The sequence below is a fragment of the Mobula hypostoma genome, chromosome 12 (assembly GCF_963921235.1).
Source record: "Mobula hypostoma chromosome 12, sMobHyp1.1, whole genome shotgun sequence".
NCBI classification, from domain to species: Eukaryota; Metazoa; Chordata; class Chondrichthyes; order Myliobatiformes; family Myliobatidae; genus Mobula; species Mobula hypostoma.
This window is the reverse complement of record NC_086108.1, coordinates 55,651,110-55,673,613: the sequence shown is the minus strand read 5'-3', so window position 1 is coordinate 55,673,613 and position 22,504 is coordinate 55,651,110. Positions and strand designations below refer to the sequence as shown.

Sequence of the window (22,504 nt, the reverse complement as noted above, 5' to 3'; positions counted from 1 at the left end):
TTGATGAAAGCACATGTTGGCTTTGGAGACGGTCCAGAGGAGGTTTACAAGAATGATCCTGGGAATGAAATTGTTAATGTATGAGGAGCTTTTGATGGCTCTGGGCCTCTAGTTGTTAGAGTTTAGAAGAATGAGGGGGGATCTTTTTGAAACCTGCTGCATATTGAAATGCCTAAATAAAGTGGACATGGAGAGGATGTTTCCAATAAGGGACAGTCTAAGACCAGAAGGCACAGTCACGGAATAGAAGGCTGTCCCTTTAGAACAGAGAGGAGGAATTTCTTTAGTCAGAGTGCGGAGAATCTATGGAATTCATTGCCAGAGATGACTGGGGAGGCCAAGCCATTGGGTACATTTAAAGTGGAGTTTAATAGGTTTTTTATTAGTATGGGTGTCAAAGGTTACACAGAGAAGGTAGGAGAATGTTGTTGTGAAGGAAAATAAATCAGCCATAATCGAACAGTGGAGCAGACATGACAGGCCCTGTGGCCTAAATCTGCTCCTGTGTTATGGTCTTATGATGAAATGACCCACTGTTGTCATTCAAGGGTGAATAAAGTAAAAAAAAAGCTTTGCAGTTACAATTGTCACAGATCAATAAAACTTTTAAAGAAGTTATTTAAATGTATGAAAAGCTATGGAAATAATACCACCTTGAGTCACTAAATGTAGAATATAACAGTAAGGAGTAAACACATCTAAGACACATCATTTCAACCATTGTTTTCTTCTAAGTTTTGAAGTTATTGTCATACTGAAAAAGTAACCTTTAATTGTAAACGTACTTGTAAATGCCAAGTAGGATGAGGTTTAAGGAGGGCAACAGAAAATCGACTAATGCATCAAAATTAGCATATGAACAATGGTTAAAATAATCATGGTAAAGCACAAAATTGAAAGTAACAATGTTTTAATTTTATGAGCCAATTGGTAGAAATACCAACTTTTAAATTGCATTAAGCTGTACGATATTAATGAATGCAACACCTACACAGCTGCTCGCCAGATAACTCCGAGGTCCTGTCCCCACAGTGTTAACAACACAAACAGTTCATATCTGAAGTGTAGCAGTGGCCGAAGATATTTCAGACCCAAGAAAGGGTACTCAAGTGAGACTTTAATTTCACTATTTGTTATGATATCATAAAAACAGCAAATTATCCAAAGCTTGACAGTTCAGATAAATAAAACCAAGCAAATGTTTGCCCCACGACAGCCAGAACATCCATACTCCAGGTCTCCCAAATGTTTGTGTTTGTATGTACCAGATGCATTTTAAGTAAGGCAATCGTAAACTGGGGAGATCCTGTACAAATTTATCCTCACCACAAATGCAGTGAATGTCCTCACAAATAGATTGTCTTCATTACAATTTTATTCACATACTTTTGTTAATATTTCACGTCACAAGTTTAACTCAATGTTTTTCCTCATGCACTTGATGCAGTTATATTTCAGACCCAAGAAAGTGTACTCAGGTGAAACCTCCATTTCACTATTTGTTATGATATAATAAAAACAGCAAAATTATCCAAAGCCTGACAGTTCAGATAAATAAAGCCAAGCAAATGTTTGCAGTGTAATTATACAAAAACATATTCATGAAATGCTAGATAAGTTTTCTAAATTTAACAGCTATTCAAAGCATGAAAGAAACACTCCTGTGCAGAAAGGAATTACAAACCCGAGTTTAGCAGACAGACGAGCTCGTTTAATATCTTCCTCACTGAAGGAGAAATGTACTTTATTGGGATGTTTTACAGGAAAGTCCCATAAAGAAGAGCGAAGAATCATCGTAGTTAGTGGTATCTCTCTGACATTTCAGATCTGCGTAATCCGAATATACCGTAATACATGCACACAAAAACTTTCTTAGACTCCTGTTACTGTGAGCTGTAATCTGCACATACAGAATCCTGAAGTGGATTTTCTATTTTACTTGGAACGGACTGCCAGTGTACAGTAAAATAAAAATTGCTGGAGCTGTTTCCCAACCAGTGAAATTAATATCACTGGGGTCAGAATAAGGACCACATGTGGATTCTTCTATGATGTCAAGATCATTTATGGTGCAAACATTCCAAATGTTCTTCTTAGTGAAAGCCAGGGATGAAGAACTTGTCAGGGATTGTGAAGAAGTTAATGCCTGTTGGAGAGAGAACTTCAAGGAATTCCTGAACCATGAGACTATGAGAGTGACCTTGACTCCATTCCACAATGTACTATCTGACGCAAACTTCCCACCATTCCAGACAAGCAGAACCACAAGCAGTGTGAAGCCCAAACACCAAATTAACCTTATTTCTGCTGGTATATGTATTCAAGCTCCTAAATCTGGACACAAGTTATGAACCTAATTTTACTCATATGCAAAGAGAAGGCTGAATCTGTATGAGTTGAAAAATGGGTTATAAAAGTAAAGATAGCATGCAGTCAGATTGTCAGGAAGGACAGGCAGGTGATGGGACTTAGTTGCAGCCAACAGGCTGAGTATCAAATCATTAGGGATGCAGAATCAGAAAGGATAGCAAATACGGTACTCTAAATGCACATTGTATAAGAAATAAGGTGGCTGATCTTGTTGCAATATTACAGATTGCCAGGTATGGTGTTGTGGCCATCACTGAATCATGGCTGAAAGATGGTTGTAGATGGGAGCTGAATGTCCAAGGCTACACGCTATATCGGAAAGATAGGAAGGTAGGCAGAGGGGGTGATGTGGCTCTACTGGTAAAGAATGGCATCAAATCAGTAGAAAGATGTCACATAGGATCAGAAGATATTGAATCCTTGTGGGTTGAGTTAAGAAAGTGTAACAGTAAAAAGACATTGATGGCAGTTATGTACAAGCCTCCCAACAGTGGCTGGGAGGTGGACCATAGGTTACAACTGGAAATTGAAGAGACGTATCAAAAGGGCAATGTTATAGTAGTCATGGGAGATTTTAACATGCAAGTCAATCAGAAAATCAGGTTGGTAATGAATCTCAAGGGAGTGAGTTTGTTGAATGCCTAAGAGACAGCTTTTTAGAGCAGTTTGTCTTTGAGCCTACTAGGGAATCAGCTATACTAGGTTGAGTGTTGTGTAATGAAACAGAGGCGATTAGGGAGCATAGGGTAAAAGAACCCTTAGGAACCAGTGATCACAATATGATTGTGTTCAACTTGAAATCTGATAGAGAGAAAGTAAAGTCTGATGTAGCAGTATTTTAGTGGAGTAAGGGAAATTACAGTGGTATGAGAGAGGAGTTGGCCAAAGTAAATTGGAAGGAGCTGCTGGCAGGGATGTCAGCAGAGCAGCAATGGCATGTGTTTCTGGGAAAAATGAGGAAGGTGCAGGACACGTGCATTCCAAAAATGAAGAATACCCAAATGGTAAAATAGTACAACCATGGCTGACAAGTCAAAGCTACTGTGAAAGCAAAACAGAGGGCATACAACAAAGCAAAAATTAGTAGGAAGATAGAGGATTGGAAGTTCTTAAAACCTACAGAGAGCAACTAAAAAAAATCATTAGAAGGGAAAAGATAAAGTATGAAAGCAAGCTAGCAAATAATATCAAAGTGGATAGTAAAAGTTTATTCAAGAAATGAGAGTGAATATAGGACCGCTGGAAAATGAGGCAGGAGAAATAATAACAGGACAAGGAGATGGCTGATGAACTAAATGTGTATTTTGCGTCAGTCTTCACTGTGGAAGACACTAGCTATATGCCTGATGTTGTAGTGAGTGAAGGAAGAGAAGTGGGTGCAGTTACTGTTACAAGTGAGAAGGTGCTCAAAAAGCTAAAGACCTAAAGATACATAAGTCACCCAGACCAGATTAACTGCACCATAGGGTTCTGAAAGAGGTAGTGTTAGAGATTGTGGTGACATTAGAAATGATCTTACAAAAATCTGAAAAATTGCACATGTTACTCCTCTCTTTAAGAAAGATGGAAGGCAGCAGAAAGGAAACTATAGACCTGTCAGTGGTTGGGAAGATGTTGAAATTAATTGTTAAGGACGAGGTGATGGAGTACTTGGTGACACAGGACAAGATAGGACAAAGTCAGCTTGGTTTCCTTCAGGGAAAATCCTGCCCAACAAAGCTGTTGAAATTCTTTGAGGAGATTACAAGTAGGATAGATAAAGGGGATGCAGTGGATGCTGTTTATTTGGAATTTCAGAAGGCCTTTGACAAGGTGCCACACATTAGGCTGCTTACCAAGTTAAGAGCTCAAGTTATTGCAGGAAAGTTACTAACATGGTTAGAGCATTGGCTGATTGGTAGGAGACAGTGAGTGGGAATAAAAGGATCCTTTTCTGGTTGGCTGCCAGTGACTAGTGGTGTTCCACAGGAGCTGGTGTTGGGACCACTTCTTTTTATGCTGTATATAAATGATTTAGATGATGGAATAGATGGCTTTGTTGCCAAGTTTACAGATGATACAAAGATTGGTGGAGGGACAGGTAGTGTTGAGGAAACAGGTAGGATGCAGGAGTTAGACAGATTAGGAGAATGGGCAAGAAATTGACAAATGAAGTACAATGTTGGAAAATGCATGATCATGCACTTTGGTAGTAGAAATAAATGTGCAGACTATTTTCTAAATGGGGAGAAAATCCAGGAATCTGAGATGCAGAGGGACTTGGGATTCCTTGTGCAGAACACCCTTAAGGTTAACTTGCAGGTTGAATCAGTGGTGAGGAAGGCAAATACCACGTTAGCATTCATTTCAAGAAGTCTAGAATACAAGAGCAAGGATGTGATGCTGCGGTTTTATGATACTGGTGAGGCCTCACCTTGAGTATTGTGAACAGTTTTGGGCCCCTCATCTTAGAAAAGATGTGCTGGCATTAGAGAGGGTCCAGAGGAGGTTCACAAGGATGCTTCCAGGAATGAAAGGGTTATCATACAAAAAACGTTTGATAGCTCTGGGTCTGTATTCACTGGAATTCAGAAGGATGAGGGGGGGATCTCACTGAAATCTTTTGAATGTTGAAAGGCCTAGACAGAGTAGATGTGGAAAGGTTGTTTCCTATGGTGGGAGAGTCTAGGACAAGAGGGTGTGGCTTCAGGAGTGAGGGGCACCCTTTCAAAACAGAGATACCGGAGAAATTACTTTGTCAAAAGGTGGTGAATTTGTGGAATTTGTTGCTACATGCAACTGTGGAGGCCAGGTCATTGGGTGTATTTAAGGCAGAGATTGATAGGTTCTTGATTGGACATGGCATCAAAGATGGCTGAGGGAGAAGGCTGGGAACTAAGGTTGAGAAGGATATAAAAAAAAGGATCAGCCATGATTGAATGGTGGAGCAGACTCAATGGGCCAGATGGTCTAATTCAGCTCCTATGTCTTATGGTCTTAATCATTACTATCTCTTAAAAGAGATAGATCCAAATTCCAAATGTCTGCAAGTCATTGCAATGATCTTCCTCAACTGATCGCTCCTAGTGGCTGAAGAAGACCGAGTAGATTCTGTCCATCATGAGGCACAATGGCTTTCACCACAAAACAATACAAGGGTAGTTTAATGAGAAGAGGTATTAATGACAATGTGTAAGAGAATGGATTTTTTGGAAACAAATGCAGGGACTGAGATTTAGAGGGTAGACCCAAGAGCCTGCATAAACTTGACGAGCTAAATGGGTTTTCTATGTTGTTAGAAAATATGAAAAGGTAAAATGCATTAGCCAGTATACATGGTCCTTTCTGACATTGTATAAGCCTTCATCCAAGAGATACTGTGGAAAATTCTTCTGAAATCTTATTCTCCTCAGATGTATATCAAAATCATACATCCTTCACATAATTCTCATCAGTGGTTTCACCACTGACACAGTCTCAGTGTTGAATGATGTCAAGCAATATCTCTCACTGTAACTCTGTACCTCCACTGCAAAAGATTCCTGCCGACATGGAGCTAGCCCGCAGGATGAACCCTCATCATCTTCACTCCTGGACCAACATCAGTAAACAGATGACATACACACATATTCGGAGACCCAGCTCCAAGTCTTGACTTACTCACTCCAAAGTGAAAGAAAATGGATCTTACCCTAGATATCCATAAGAAAAACTGCACAAACTGTGATCATATCACATCCTCCACCAATAAATATCCAGAGTAAGATCCTGAAATGTGTGGAAATTCTCATTGATGATTCATGTCGATGACAATTTTCTCCACAGCCCCCAGTACACCAGCAGAGTGTTATGCTGTTTGGGGATTAGAGAGATCAGGACTCAAAAACAGTACACTAATGACCAACAAATAAGCAGTAGAAATGCCACCCTCCTTATACTTCAGAAAGATCTACAATCTTCACTAAGCGCTTTGAAATACTGGCAACACGCCACTTATGCTTCCTCTGCAAAATTGTTCAAATCCCTTGGAAAGATAAAGCTTCCAACATCCACCTTCTCATTAGGAGCACACAAAACCCCAACAAAAATGACTGAAGGAGCACAACACTTTCCACAGTATGTACTGATCTTCATGCACATTCAAGAATCTTGTGCTGCCCTGTGGATATCACATTGACTTGGGAAACACCTCAGAAATAATAGAATTAAAATAGAAGCAAGCCATCCTGGATCTTGACGGACTAACTTTGAAGCTATAATAAGCTCAAGATAGAAAGCTCACTTTCCTATGAAAGGCAAGAATTCAACAGCAGCTAATTGAAAGTGATCTTCCCACATACATTATAAAACCTGACTGCTTTGATCCATAGGCTTTATAACTATGACTATTAGAAGCTTTGTGAATAAATTATGGTGCCTGTTTTATTAGATGTTAGATAATTAACTCCTGGAAAGGTTAATCTTGTCAATCACTCCATTCTGAATGGGAACAAAGTCAACCACATAAGATCCTAGGGGGCTCCACAGGATTGATGTTGGAGTGTTCAATAACAAGAGGGCATAACTACAAGGTAAGGGGATAGCCCTTTAAAACTGAGGTACGTGGAAATTTCTCATTGCAGGGTACGGTGAACCTCTGGGAATCTGTGCCCTGTGAGGTGACGGAAGCCGAATCATTTGAAGTACTTGAAGTGGAGTGGATGATATTTGACTGATCAAGGAACATAGGGGTAGAGAGAAATGTCACAGAAGAGGAGTTAAAGCCAGGATGAATGAGCCTTGATCATATTAGATGGTGGGGCAGGTGTTAAGGAACTGATGGCCAACTCCTGCTCCTATTTTATTTTGGTGCCTACTTTAAATTTGTAACTCTTTCCCCTAAATCCCCGTTCATCTCTCTAGCTATCCTATAAAGACTTGAAACATATTTTTATATTTCAAAAAATTCACCTCCTATTCTTTTATATTTGTCTATAGATCTTTGCTTTATCTTTCAGAAACTGTTGCTAAGTATGAAACACAAAATCTAACTTGAACAGTTATATCTCACAAACAACAGTGACCAGATAAATTGTTTTAGTGATACTGATTGCAGAACAAATATTGACAAGTGTATTGATATAACTTCCTATTCTTCTCAGAATTGTTACATGGAATCTTTGAGGTTCACCAGGGTCAGAGAAACAGGCCCATCAGTTTAACAAAGGCACTTAAAACAAGGTAACACCACCATCTGGAAATTGCCCTCCAAGCCACACCATCCCGACTTGGAAATGGATTGCATTTCTTTCATTGCTGTTGGGCATATTCCCTCCCTAACAACATGGTGGGGATACCCATTCCTCAAGGGCTGCAGTAATTCATGAAAGCAGTTCATCACCACCTTCCTCTCAGCAATTAAGGGGTGGACAAGTAGATGCTGGTCACAGCCTTCACGTGGACAAATCGAGATGGACAAGTAAATGTTGGCTCAGCTGGAAAAGCCTGCATCCATTCAAGGAATAAAAAAGGGCAATATCTTCAGCAATGCAGTGCACCTTCAATACTGCAACTTATTAGCTTAGAATTTCATACTTGTAAGACCATAAGATATAGGAGCAGAAGTAGGCCATTCAGTCCATTGAGTCTGCTCCGCCATTCAATCATGGGCTGATCCAATTCCTCCAGTCATCCCCACTCCCTTGCCTTCTCCCCATACCTTTTGATGCCCTGGCTAATCAAGCACCTATCTATTTATACCTTAAACGCACCCAATGACTTGACCTCCACAACCGCTCGTGGCAACAAATTCCACAGATTTACCACCCCCTGGCTAAAGTAATTTCTCCGCAATCAGTTCTAAAAGGGCATCGTTCAATCTTGAGGTCGTGCCCTCTTGTCCTAGAATCCCCTAACATGGGAAATAACTTTGCCATATCTAATCTGTTCAGGCCTTTTAACACTCTGAATGCTTCTATGAGATCCCCCCTCATTCTCCTGAACTCCAGGGAATACAGCCCAAGAGCTGCCAGACGTCCCTCATACGGTAACCCTTTCATTCCTGGAATCATTCTCGTGAATCTTCTCTGAACCCTCTCCAATGTCAGTAGATCCTATAAGGAGCCCAAAACTGCACACAATACTCCAAATGTGGTTTCACCAGTGCATTATGGAGCCTCAACATCAAATCCCTGCTCTTATATTCTATACATCTAGAAATGAATGCCAACATTGTATTCGCCTTCTTCACAACCAACTCAACCTGGAGGTTAACCTTTAGGATATCTTGCACAAGGACTCACAAGTCCCTTTGCATCTCTGCGTTTTGAATCCTCTCCCAATCTAAATAATAGTCTGCCCGTTTATTTCTTCCACTGAAGTGCATGGCCATACACTTCCCAACATTGTATTTCATTTGCCACTTGTGTCTCTGGAGTAGGGCTTAAAACAGCAACATTCTGAATCCAAGATAAACATACTCCTGGTTGTGCCACAGCCGTTAAAAGTAAGTTGATTAGACATGAATATCCGATGCATAGGTGAACTCAAAAATTGTTTGTTTTGTTGCAGAGAAAGTTCATTTAAAGCTAACTTGGTTATACAATTCTTACAAGGGTACTCCTGAATTCATATGTCAACATGAAACGTGACTCACTCGGGAATGATTTTGGAGCGAAGTCCAGCTGTCTTAAAATAAAAGGAAATCCACAACCTGCTAGGGTCAAGGATGTCTGAGAATGGCAGCAGGATATTCTCAGGAAGAAGAGTAAGCAGTCAGAGGCCGTTGTGCACATTGGTACCAATGCATACCTGGGTAGAAAGGGGAAGAGATCCTGAACAGTGAGTATAGGGTTAGGAGAGAGGCTGAAGAGCCAGAACCTCCAAGGTAGTTATCTCAGGATTACAGGATTGCTACGTCATCATTTGGGCAGGAATGGGAGGATGGTACAGATGAATGAGTGGCTGAGGAACTGGTGCAGGGAGCAGGGTTTCAGGTTCTTAAATACTTGGAAATTTTCTGCAACAGGAGTGACCTGTACAAGAGGGACAGCTTGCACCAAAACTAAACTAGAAGGGAACTGATACCCTGGCTGGGAAGTTTGCTAGGACTATGTGGAAGGGTTAAAACTGTTTGACAGGGGGATGGGAACCAGAGCACCAGAACAGAAAGCAGAAGGATGGAGAGGAAGGTGGAGAGATGTCTGGGCCAGTAAAAACTGTTTGGACTATTATGGGTAAAGGTGATGAATGTAGAGCATAGATCAGTCCACGGAACTATGATATTGTGGTCATTACAGAGACTTGGTCGAGAGAGGAACAGGAATGAGTACTTAATGCCCTAGGGTTTTGATATTTTGATAGAGACAGAGACAGAGACAGAGACAGAGACAGAGGAGTTGCATTACTTATCACTCAGAGGAGACATAATGGAAGGCTCATCCACTGACTCTATATGGGGAGAGCTCAAAATTCGAAATGGTGCAATCATGCTAATAAGATTGTGTTACAACCGCGTTCCCCCCCCCCCCCCCGCTGCCCCAGTAGCCAATAGGTTAGGGACATTGAGGAACAGATATGCAGGCAGGTTAAGGAAAGTGTAAAAACAAAAGGGGGGATTTCAACTTTCCTAATATAAATTGGTATTTTCTGAGTGCAAAAGGTTTAGATGGGGCAGAGTAAATATGTAGATAGTCCAACAAAATGAGGGGCTGTACAGGACATGGTGTCGGGTAATGAGCCTGAGCAAGTGACAGATGTTTCGGGTGCAGTCTGATAGTGAGGAGGGCCAGTTTGTTGAAGTGGAAGGGTACATTGGCTCCTACTTTGTCACAATGGTTCTCTCAAGTGATGCTATGTCTTAGTTTGGTGAAAATTCGAAGTCGAACCTATGAACCTATGTTTGATCTTGAGAAAAGATGGGGTTCATTTGCTCATTATTATCATTTGAGTTAATAAATTTCCTCCACGATCTAATTGTAAATTTTTGGTACATTTTTTTTTCTTGCTGGCAGTTTGATGTTTATCTTTAGAAGCTTTTTGTATGATGCATGGCTCCAGGGTTGAGCACCTAATGGTTTTTTTTTCCCATTTTTTCTTGCTTAGTAGGGTTTTTTTTAATCACCAAAATTTTTTCAATCTTTAAAATAATGTTTTTTTTTCTTGAGACATTGTAAGTGTTGTTTACTTCGATGTACTCGCGTTAATTTTGGATAATAATAATAAAAAGATTTTAAAGAGATGTTTCAGTGGCTGAATAGTTAGGGAACGGTGACAACAGCTTCTTAAGTTTTAAGATAGCTATAGATAAGTATGGACCTTGTGGGAGAGTACTAAAACGGGGCAGGGTAAATTATGAGGACATTAGGTGGGAATTTCGGAGAGTTAATTGGGAACTACTATTTTTCGGCAAGTCACATCTGTCATGTGAGAGTGCTTAAAGACCAATTGCACAGAATACAGGACAGGTATTGAATTGAATTGACTTTATTGCTTACATCCTTCACATGTATGTTTGGTAAAAATCTTTACGTTAGATCTCCATCTAAATGTGCAATGTGCAATCATAGTAATTTATAATAAGTAGAACAGTCAATGTAATATAGAGTACACTCAAATCAGTGTGAGTTAATCAGTCTGATGGCCTGGTGGAAGAAGCTGTCCTGGAGCCTGTTGGTCCTGGCTTTTATGCTGTGGTACCATTTCCCAGATGGTGGTTGGGGTGACTCGGGTCCCCAATGATCCTATGGGCCCACTTTACACACCTGTCCTTGTAAATGTCCTGAATCATGGGAAGTTCACAACGACAGACGCGCCGGGCTGTCTGCACCACCCTCTGCAGAGTTCTGCGATTAAGGGAGGTACAGTTCCCATACCAGGCAGTGATGCAGCTAGTCAGGATGCCCTCAATTGTGTCCCTGTAGAAAGTTTTTAGGACTTGGGGGCCCATACCAAACTTCCTCAAACGTCTGAGGTGAAAGAGGCGCTGTTGTGCCTTTTTCACCACACAGCTGGTGCGTACAGACCATATGAGGACCTCGGTGATGTTGATGCCGAGGAACTTAAAGCTGTCTACCCTCTCAACCCCAGATCCATTGATGTCAATAGGGGTTAGCCCGTCTCCATTCCTCCTTTAATCCACAACCAGCTCCTTTGTTTCTGCGACATTGAGGGAGAGGTTGTTTTGGTATGTTCCAGTCAGAAGGAAGGACTTGGATGACAAAGTAAGAGAACCTTGGATATCGAGGAAGGTAATGAATTTAGTCAAGAAGAAAGAGGAGAAGCATGCGAAGCTTAGGAAACTTTAATCAAACAGAGTCCTTGAGGATTATAAAAAAGCCAGAAAAGAACTCAAGAAGGGAATTAGGAAAGCCAGGAGGGGACATGACAAGTCCTTGGCAACTAGGGTTAAAGAGAATCCCATGGCATTCTATACACACATCAAGAGCAAGAGGGTTTTGGCCCAAAACACTGACTGTTTACTCTTTTCCATAGATGCTGCCTGACCTGTTGAGTTCCTCCAGTATTCTGTGTGTGTTGCTTTGGATTTCCAGCATCTGCAGATTTTCTCGTGCTTGAGAAAATATACCAAGTAGGGTGAGGAAGGGCGACTAGAAATTGGTAATAACGCACAATAGTAGAACTGCCTGATCCAGAGACAGGTTTAGAAAAAGCTCTTCAGAAACTTAAAGCTATTGTTTTGTGTCACAAACCTAGCATTATGCACTTGGAAACATTAATGAGAGTATCATTAGGCCCCAAGTTTGAATTATATGAGGTTAAATTTCAGGGCTCCAAGAACATCATACTCCATGGAGATTAGCATAGGGGATCAGGATTTACATCATACCTTTGTCCTTTCTCCGGATCTGCCTGTAAACTTATGTGGAAGAGATTTATTCTGTAAAATGGGAGCTACTATTACCTGCATTCCTGAGGGACTTAATATCTGTATATCAGAGAGCCATGGTGGACTATATTATTTCAGTAGTAGTCAACCAATGTTGTTTAAGTGGCAGTTACTCACTACCCACCTATCAAGGAGTTGGAAACATTTTTGTGCAAGTGCCTTGAAAGCCTCTAGAGATTTCTCTAGATTCCGCTTAAATCTAAAACTCAGTGAGTGTTGCTGTTATCTTCACTGTAGAAAGTGGATCACTATATCAGTAAGAAAATTTGTCCTATGCACTTCTGAAATGAATGTGCGTGATTCTAGTATTGCGGGGGGGGGGGGCATCATGGCTTGCCTACAAGGTTCAGTGGATAATACAAAATCAGCAGAACAGGAAACCTTACCTAAGTCTAGCAGGTTCCAGAGGTAGGGCAACAAAGGACCTTTGACCAATGGTATGGTCTGCAAGGAATGCCAGGTCGGTAGGTCTTGTCAATGACTGGATGAAGTCAGTGGTGTTTGGAAGGAGGAAAGGGCTTTCCTTTATTGCTCTCTTGTACATTAGGAACAGAGGCAACCTTTGAACAGGAAGTTGTAGGAGGGCGGTTTCCATTCATTGCTGATGTGGAACCTCTGCTCTCCAAGGTCCACTGCAACTTTGGGCCCTCCAGCCAAATGAAATGGGTAAGATGCTGTTTAAGAAAGGCACTAAAAATAAACCAAAAACTTATGGGCTGGTGAGACTGACATTAGTAGTCAGAAAGTTATTGGAAAGTATTCTAAATGAGTATTTTTGGTAGACAGGAACTGACTAAGGATAGTCAACATGACTTCAGGCATGGCAGGTCATGTCTAACCAATCCTATGAAGTTTCTTGAGGAATTTATCAGGAAAGTAGATGAAGGCAAGGTACTGAATGTTGTTTGCGTGGACTTAAGCAAGGCACTTGACAAAGTCCCGCATGGGTGGTTGGTCAAGAAAGTTCGGTCGCTTAGCATTCAGAATGAAGTAGTAAGTTGGATTAGACATTGGCATTGTGGGAGAAGCCAGAGAGTGGTAGTAGATGGTTGCCTCTCTGACTGGAGGCCAGTGACTAGTGGTGTGCTGTAGGGATCAGTGCTGGATCCGTTGTTGTTTGCTATCGATATCAATTATCTGGATATAATGTGGTTAACTGGATCAGCAAATTTGTGGATGACACCAAGATTGGAGGTGTAGTGGACAGCAAGGGAGACAGTCAAAGCAAGCAGTGAGATCTGGACCAGCTGGAACAATGGGCTGGAAAATGGCAGACGGCATTTAATGCAGACAAGTGTGAGGTGTTGCACTTTGGTAGGACCAACCAGGGTAGTTCTTACACAGTGAGCGGTAACACACTGAGGAGTGCAGTAGAACAAAGGGATCTGGAAAAATAGATCCACAATTCATTGAAAGTGTCGGCACAGGTAGATTGGGTCATGAAAAAAGCTTTTGGTACATTGGCCTTCATAAATCAAAGTATTGAGTAAGGAGATGGGATGTTTTGTTGAAGTTGTATAGAGTGTTGGTAAGGCCCGATTTGGAGTATTGTAAACAACAGGAATTCTGCAGATGCTGGAAATTCAAGCAACATACATCAAAGTTGCTGGTGAACGCAGCAGGCCAAGCAGCATCTATAGGAAGAGGCGCAGTCGACGTTTCAGGCCGAGACCCTTCGTCAGGACTAACTGAAGGAAGAGTGAGTAAGGGATTTGAAAGCTGGAGGGGGAGGGGGAGATGCAAAATGATAGGAGAAGGCAGGAGGGGGAGGGATAGAGCCGAGAGCTGGACAGGTGATAGGCAAAAGGGGATACGAGAGGATCATGGGACAGGAGGCCTAGGGAGAAAGACGGGGGGGGTGACCCAGAGGATGGGCAAGAGGTATATTCAGAGGGACAGAGGGAGAAAAAGGAGAGTGAGAGAAAGAATGTGTGCATAAAAATGAGTAACAGCTGGGGTACGAGGGGGAGGTGGGGCCTAGCGGAAGTTAGAGAAGTCAATGTTCATGCCATCAGGTTGGAGGCTACCCAGACGGAATATAAGGTGTTGTTCCTCCAACCTGAGTGTGGCTTCATCTTTACAGTAGAGGAGGCCATGGATAGACATGTCAGAATGGGAATGGGATGTGGAATTAAAATGTGTGGCCACTGGGAGATCCTGCTTTCTCTGGCGGACAGAGCGTAGATGTTCAGCAAAGTGGTCTCCCAGTCTGCGTCGGGTCTCACCAATATATAAAAGGCCACATCGGGAGCACCGGCCGCAGTATATCACCCCAGTCGACTCACAGGTGAAGTGATGCCTCACCTGGAAGGACTGTTCGGGGCCCTGAATGGTGGTAAGGGAGGAAGTGTAAGGGCATGTGTAGCACTTGTTCCGCTTACACGGATAAGTGCCAGGAGGGAGATCAGTGGGGAGGGATGGGGGGGACGAATGGACAAGGGAGTTGTGTAGGGAGCGATCCCTGCGGAATGCAGAGAGGGGGGGGAGGGAAAGATGTGCTTAGTGGTGGGATCCCGTTGGAGGTGGCGGAAGTTACGGAGAATAATATGTTGGACCCGGAGGCTGGTGGGGTGGTAGGTGAGGACCAGGGGAACCCTATTCCTAGTGGGGTGGTGGGAGGATGGAGTGAGAGCAGATGTACGTGAAATGGAGGAGATGCGTTTAAGAGCAGAGTTGATAGTGGAGGAAGGGAAGCCCCTTTCTTTAAGAAATGAAGACATCTCCCTCGTCCTAGAATGAAAAGCCTCATCCTGAGAGCAGATGCGGTGGAGACGGAGGAATTGTGAGAAGGGGATGGCGTTTTTGCAAGAGACAGGGTGAGAAGAGGAATAGTCCAGATAGCTGTGAGAGTCATTGTAGTATGCAGTTTTGGTCAGCTGCCTACAAGAAAGATATAAGTAAGGTTTAGGAAGTACAGAGAAAATTTACAAGCATGTTGCTGGGACTGGAGGACCTGAGTTATAAAGAAAGATTGAGTAGGTTAGGATTTTATTCCTTGGAACATAGAAGATTGAAGGGAGATTTGATAGAGTTATACAAAGTTATCAAAAGTATAGATAGGATAAATGCAAGCAGGCTTTTTCCACTGAGTTTGGGTGAGACTACAACGAGAGGTCATGGGTTAAGGGTGAAAGGTGGGAAGTTTAAGGAGAACATGAGAGAGTAAGCAGTTTCAAGTTCCTCGGTGTCAAGATCTCTGAGGATCTAACCTGGTCCCAACATATTGATGCAGTTATAAAGAAGGCAAGACAGCGGCTATACTTTATTAGGAGTTTGAAGAGATTTGGCATGTCAACAAATACACTCAGAAACTTCTATAGATGTACTGTGGAGAGCATTTTGACTGGCTACATCACTGTCTGGTATGGAGGGGCTACTGCACAGGACTGAAAGAAGCTGCAGAGGGTTGTAAATCTAGTCAGCTCCATCTTGGGTACTAGCCTACAAAGTACCCACGACATCTTCAAGGAGCGGTGTCTCAGAAAGGCAGCGTCCATTATTAAGGACCTCCAGCACCCAGGGTATGCCCTTTTCTCACTGTTACCATCAGGTAGGAGGTACAGAAGCCTGAAGGCACACACTCAGTGATTCAAAAACAGCTTGTTCCTCTCTGCCATCCAATTCCTAAATCGACATTGAACCCTTGGACACTACCTCACTTTTTTTTATATATAGTATTTCTGCTTTTTGCACAATTGTTAATCTATTCAATATACGTATACTGTATAAAGCATACTGAATAAGATCTATTTGTTTATTATTATTATTTTTCTTCTATATTATGTTTTGCATTGAACTGCTGCACTAAGTTAACAAATTTCACAAAACACGCCGGTGATAATAAACCTGATTCTGAATCTGAACTTCTTCACGTAGAGGGTCATGAGAGTGTGGAGTGAGCATGCGAGCTTGATTTCAATGCTTAAGAGAAATTTGGTTAGATACATGGATATCAGGGGTATAGAGGGCTATGGTCTGGGTGCAGGTCAAAGGGTTAAGCAGTTTAAATGGTCTGGCATGGACTAGATGAACCAAAGGGCCAAGGGGACTGTCATATGTCGAAAGATTGGAGCGACTGGGCTTGTATACTCTGGAATTTAGAAGGCTGAGAGGGGATCTTATTGAAACATATAAGATTATTAAGGGATTAGACAAGCTGCAGGCAGGAAGCATGTTCCCGCTGATGGGTGAGTCCAGAACCAGAAGCCACAGTTTAAGAATAAGGGGTAGCCCCATGTAGAACAGAGCTGAGGAAAAACTTTTTCACCCAAAGAGTGGTGGATATATGGAATGCTCTGCCCCAGAAGGCTGTGGAGGCCAAGTCTCTGGATGCTTTCAAGAAAGAGATGGATAGAGCTCTAAAGATAGCGGAATCAAAGGTTATGGGGATAAGGCAGGAACTGGATACTGATTGTGGATGATCAGCCATGATCACAGTGAATGGTGGTGCTGGCTCGAAGGGCCGAATGGTCTACTCCTACACCTACTGACCACAAACAAAACAAAATCTGCAGATGCTGGAAATCAAACAACACACACAAAATGCTGGAGGAACTCAGCAGGCCAGGCAGCATCTATGGAAAAGAGTACAGTACATTTATCGAGCTGAGACCCATCCTGCTGAAGGGTCTCAGCCCAAAAAGTGGACTGTGCTCTTTTCGGTTGATGCTGCCTGGCCTGCTGAGTTCCTCCAGCATTTTGTGTTGCTTCTGTGCTGTACTTTTCTATGACTCTAGTTGAGCTGTATATAGCGACCGTCAACCCAAATGCTCCACCACCCTGTGGGGCACAGTTCCTTCTTTACCTGGAGGCTATAAAGGGTATTGTTAGAATGTAAAAATCAAATATAGTATGCCCCTGGCTTATTGCAAGCTCAAGTTTGTGAACAATGCATGATACAGGTTTTACAAAATCCAGGAAAACTAGTGAGTGGAAGGGTCTGATACACTGCCCTCTGATGGACCGTACAGATGGATTTCATAGAATTACTTTCGTGTGAAGGATATAAATATACATCGGCCATCATTGATGTTTTTTCATGAAGGGGTGAAGCATTTCCTTGTAGAAAGAATGATGCAATTACAGTAGCTAAATGTTTACCACTTTACTGGGAAGGTAATAAAGGAAGTATATAAGGCCTTACAGCATGACCAACATTTCCATTACAGCTACCATCCTCAGGCAGCAGGCTTAGTAGAAAGAATGAATGGAAAGATTAAAAACAAGCTTAGTAATATGTGTGAGTGATTGAAAACTAACGATGCGAATAGTCTGACTAATCAAAAGAAATGCCAAAAATGTGATAAACTACGAAAACAGCTTAAAGAGTCTAAAGAGGAAACTTCTGCATTAAATAAGTGAGCAAAAGAACATTGTAGTTCAATGAATATGCATTGTATGAAGTTTCAAAGCAAACTAAAAGAAAATGGAAACGCACCACTGAGACCTCAAGTGGGTGGTCTGTTTGAAATGCTACTGCTGGTGCTCCGCCCTGGGGAACACCTAATTCCGGAGCTCTGCCTGACGAATTGCAGCTCACATTGAATAGTCTCATTATATAGTGCCACCATCCGTACTCGGGAGCATTACAAGACTCCAGAAACAGCGCCACCATCTGAACTTCAAAGAAATCCAGGATGAACAGTAGAAGGTCTCTACAGCGGCCCCTAGTGATTCATGTGAGAATGATAGTGATGAAATAAAAAAGATTGACAGCTATGTCAGATGAAATTATTGCTAACTAATGTATTGACAAGCTAGTAGCAGATCAATTGACTATTGCTCAACCGCTTAACAATCTGCTGAAGGTCAAGAAATGCTCTGACAACCCTGTGACCTAATGAAGAACAACTGAAAGTGTTTTAGACTTTAAAGGTAAGATTGTATATAGCACTTGCATTAAGAATCCCTGTTAAACTGGGCAAATCACCCTATATAGAAGTGAGAGCAGTTACTTTTACAAAGGAGAAGGTGCTGAATAAGCTGAAAGAGCTAAGGGTACATAAGTCACCCGGACCAGATGAACTGCATCTTAGGGCTCTGAAAGAGGTAGCAGTAGAAATTATGGAGGTATTAGCAATAATCTTTCAAAAATCATTGGACTCTGGCATAGTGCCAGAGGACTGGAAAACTGCAAATGTCACTCCACTCTTTATGAAGGGTGGAAGGCAGCAGAAAGGAAATTATAGACCAGTTAGCCTGACCTTAGTTGTTGGGAAGATGATGGAGTCAGTTGTTAAGGATGAGGTTATGGAGTACTTAACAACACAGGACAAGCCAGGACAATGTCAGCATGGTTTCCTTCAGGGAAAATCGTGCTTGACAAACCTGTTGGAATTCTTTGAGGAGATTACAAGTATAATAGATAAAGGGGAGGCAGTAGACATTATATATTTGGACTTTCAGAAGGCCTTGGACAAGGTGCCACACATGAGGCTGCTTAACAAGTTAAGAGCCCATGGTATCACAGGAAAGTTACTAACATGGTAAGAGCTTGGCTGATTGGTAGGAGGCAGTAAGTGGGAATAAGAATCCTTTTCTGGTTGGCTGCCAGTGACTAGTGGTGTTCTGCAGGGGTTGGTGTTGGGACCACTTCTTTTTATGCTGTATATCGATGATTTACATGATGGAAAAGATGGTTTTGTTGTCAAGTTTGCAGATCATACCAAGATTGGTGGAGAGCAGGTAGTGTTGAGGAAGCAGGTAGGAAGCAGAAGGACTTAGACAGATTAGGAGAATGAAAGTGGCAAATGAAATACAATGTAGAAAAATGCATGCTCGTGCAGTTTGGTAGTAGAAGTAAATGTGCCGACTATTTTCTAAATAGGGAGAAATTCCAAAAATCAGAGATCCAAAAGGACTTGGGAGTCCTTGTGCAGAACACCCTAAAGGAGGGAGGAGAAGATGGAGGAGAAGATGGCGGCGTGACGCAACGCACACGGCTGTTCCGAATGAATATCGTATGTGTAACTAGGGGGCCATGCACAATTCGGATTTGATGAAGACAGCCATGAGAAGCACGGAGGAACACCTGGAGTAACTTCTGAAATGCCTGCTTCGCTGCTGCTGCTACTGTGCAATCAAGAATCTCCGGAGAGGAAGGCCCCAAATCCGCGGCTTTGCCTATTGCCAGGGCTGGGGTCGAAGCTCTCAGCAGAGGTGGTGCTCGGTGTCGGAGAGCTGGTCGGAGGCTCGGAGTTTTCGGATGGACTCGGAGTCGGACTGTGGTCGGATGCTTCCAGGATGCTGCATCGGCAATTTGGCGGCACTGGAGGTTCACCATCTGCGTGAGATGATGGGACTTTCAACAGACTTTGAGACTTTTACCGTGCCATGGTCTGTTCTTATCAAACTACAGTATTGCTTTGCACCGTCATAATTATATGTTATAATTATGTAGTTTTGTTAGTTTTTAAGTCATTTTGTCATGTGTTTCCGTGATATCATTCTGGAAAAACATTGTATCATTTCTTAATGCACGCATTACTAAATGACAATAAAAGAGGACTGCGTGTCCTCAAAATCATCATCAAAGGTTAACTTGTAGTCAGTGGTGAGAATGGCAAATGCGATGTTAGCATTCATTTCAAGAAGTCTAGAATACTAGAGCAGGGATGTGATGCTGAGGCTTTATAAGGCTTCAGGTGAGGCCTCACCTTGAGTATCGTGAACAGTTTTAGGCTCCTCATCTTAGAAAAGGTGTGCTGACTTTGGAGAGGGTTCAGAGGATGTTCGCAAGGATGATTCTGGGAATGAAATGGTGACCATATGAGGAACGTTTGATAGCTCTGGGTCTGTTCTTGCTGGAAGTTAGAAGGATGAGGGGGGATCTCATTGAAACCTTTGAATCTTAAAAGGCCTAGAGAGAGCAGAGAAAGAGTAGTGGAAAAGATGTTTCCCATGGTGGGAGAGTCTAGGACAAGAGGGGACAGCCTCAAGATAGAGGGGAGTCCATTTAAATCAGAGATGCAGAAACATTTCTTTAGCCAGAAGGTGGCGAATTTGTAACCACAGGCAGCTGTGGAGGCCAGGTCATTGGGTATATTTAAGGCAGGAATTGATAGGTTGTTGATTGTACACGGCATCAAAGGCTACAGGGAGAAGCCAGGGAATGGGGTAGAGGAGGGGAAAAAAGGATCAGCCATGACTGAATGGCAGAGGAGAATCAATGGGCCAAATGGCCTATTTCTGCTCCAACATCTTATGGTCTTACATGTCAACAAGAAACACGTGGTCACAGTATTAATTCAAGGAGAAGAGAAGACTTCTCTGCCAAAGATTTGATTCTATACACTGATGGCTCCTCAGTAATTGAGAGAAGGAATGCAATGATTGTTTCTGGACCCAAAATGCTGGCATCTGAGCAGCAGTAAAGATACACACATGGAACTAACAAATCCACTCACTGAGTGACTTTTATTGGGTATATAGTTACAGGGCATAACCCTGGCTGCTGGGCATGTCCCCCTGAGTGTGAGGTTTCGTAAGGTGTTTGGCAAAAATGTCTTAATATATGCAAGTAAAACTGACAAATAAAGTATCAAAGGGAAGTAACAACATGGAAACAAAGATATCAAGGCTCAGAAAGCAGCTAAAAAGTTGAAATGATGTACGCAGTTTTGTCTCTCAAGATTGAGAGAAAGGCCACTCTCTGGTTTAGAGTTTGTAAAATGTGTTCAGGAAAGTTTTCTAAATCAATATATAGAGGGACCAACTAGAGGGGATGCAATATTGGATCTCCTGTTAGGAAACGAATTAGGGCAAGTGACAGAAGTCTGTGTAGGGGAGCACTTTGGTTCCAGTGATCATAACACCATTAGTTTCAATTTGATCATGGATAAGGATAGATCTGGTCCTAGGGTTGAGGTTCTGAACTGGAAGAAGGCCAAATTTGAAGAAATGAGAAAGGATCTAAAAAGCGTGGATTGGGACAGATTGTTCTCTGACAAAGATGTGATTGGTAGGTGGGAAGCCTTCAAAGGGGAAATTTTGAGAGTGCAGAGTTTGTATGTTCCTGTCAGGATTAAAGGCAAATTGAATAGGAATAAGGAACCTTGGTTCTCAAGGGATATTGCAACTCTGATAAAGAAGAAGAGAGAGTTGTATGAAATGTATAGGAAACAGGGGGTAAATCAGGTGCTTGAGGAGTATAAGAAGTGCAAGAAAATACTTAAGAAAGAAATCAGGAGGGCTAAAAGAAGACATGAGGTTGCCTTGGCAGTCAAAGTGAAGGATAATCCAAAGAGCTTTTACAAGTATATTAAGAGCAAAAGGATTGTAAGGGATAAAATTGGTCCTCTTGAAGATCAGAGTGGTTGGCTTTGTGCAGAACCAAAGGAAATGGGGGAGATCTTAAATAGGTTTTTTGCGTCTGTATTTACTAAGGAAGCTGGCATGAAATCTATGGAATTGAGGGAATCAAGTAGTGAGACTATGGAAACTGTACAGATTGAAAAGGAGGAGGTGCTTGCTGTCTTGAGGAAAATTAAAGTGGATAAATCCCTGGGACTTGACAGAGTGTTCCCTTGGACCTTGAAGGAGACTAGTGTTGAAATTGCGGGGGCCCTGGCAGAAATATTTAAAATGTCGCTGTCTACAGGTGAAGTGCCGGAGGATTGGAGAGTGGCTCATGTTGATCCGTTGTTTAAAAAAGGATCGAAAAGTAATCCGGGAAATTATAGGCCGGTGAGTTTAACGTCAGTAGTAGGTAAGTTATTGGAGGGAGTACTAAGAGACAGAATCTACAAGCATTTGGATAGACAGGGGCTTATTAGGGAGAGTCAACATGGCTTTGTGCGTGGTAGGTCATGTTTGACCAATCTATTGGAATTTTTCGAGGAGGTTACCAGGAAAGTGGATGAAGGGAAGGCAATGGATATTGTCTACATGGACTTCAGTAAGGTCTTTGACAAGGTCCCGCATGGGAGGTTAGTTAGGAAAATTCAGTCGCGAGGTATACATGGAGAGGTGGTAAATTGGATTAGACATTGGCTCGATGGAAGAAGCCAGAGAGTGGTGGTAGAGAATTGCTTCTCTGAGTGGAGGCCTGTGACTAGTGGTGTGCCACAGGGATCAGTGCTGGGTCCATTGTTATTTGTCATCTATATCAATGATCTGGATGATAATGTGGTAAATTGGATCAGCAAGTTTGCTGATGATACAAAGATTGGAGGTGTAGTAGACAGTGAGGAAGGTTTTCAGAGCCTGCAGAGGGACTTGGACCAGCTGGAAAAATGGGCTGAAAAATGGCAGATGGAGTTTAATACTGAC

At 42.2% G+C, this 22,504-nt stretch overlaps 1 protein-coding gene across 6 annotated transcripts in view; it reads right to left on the bottom strand.

Annotated features, from left to right (window-relative positions):
* Nucleotides 1-22,504, bottom strand: part of pde4ba (phosphodiesterase 4B, cAMP-specific a) — a 620,756-nt gene that overhangs the window by 192,245 nt on the left and 406,007 nt on the right. Inside the window, exon 1 of one of the 6 annotated variants that reach the window (XM_063064164.1) lies at nucleotides 1,685-1,836. The exons of the other annotated variants lie outside the window; for them this stretch is intronic. Coding sequence (XP_062920234.1) covers nucleotides 1,685-1,794 — 110 coding nt within the window. The 5' untranslated portion in view covers nucleotides 1,795-1,836. Of the gene's footprint in view, nucleotides 1-1,684; nucleotides 1,837-22,504 lie in introns of those variants that run through there. 6 annotated transcript variants of the gene reach the window in all.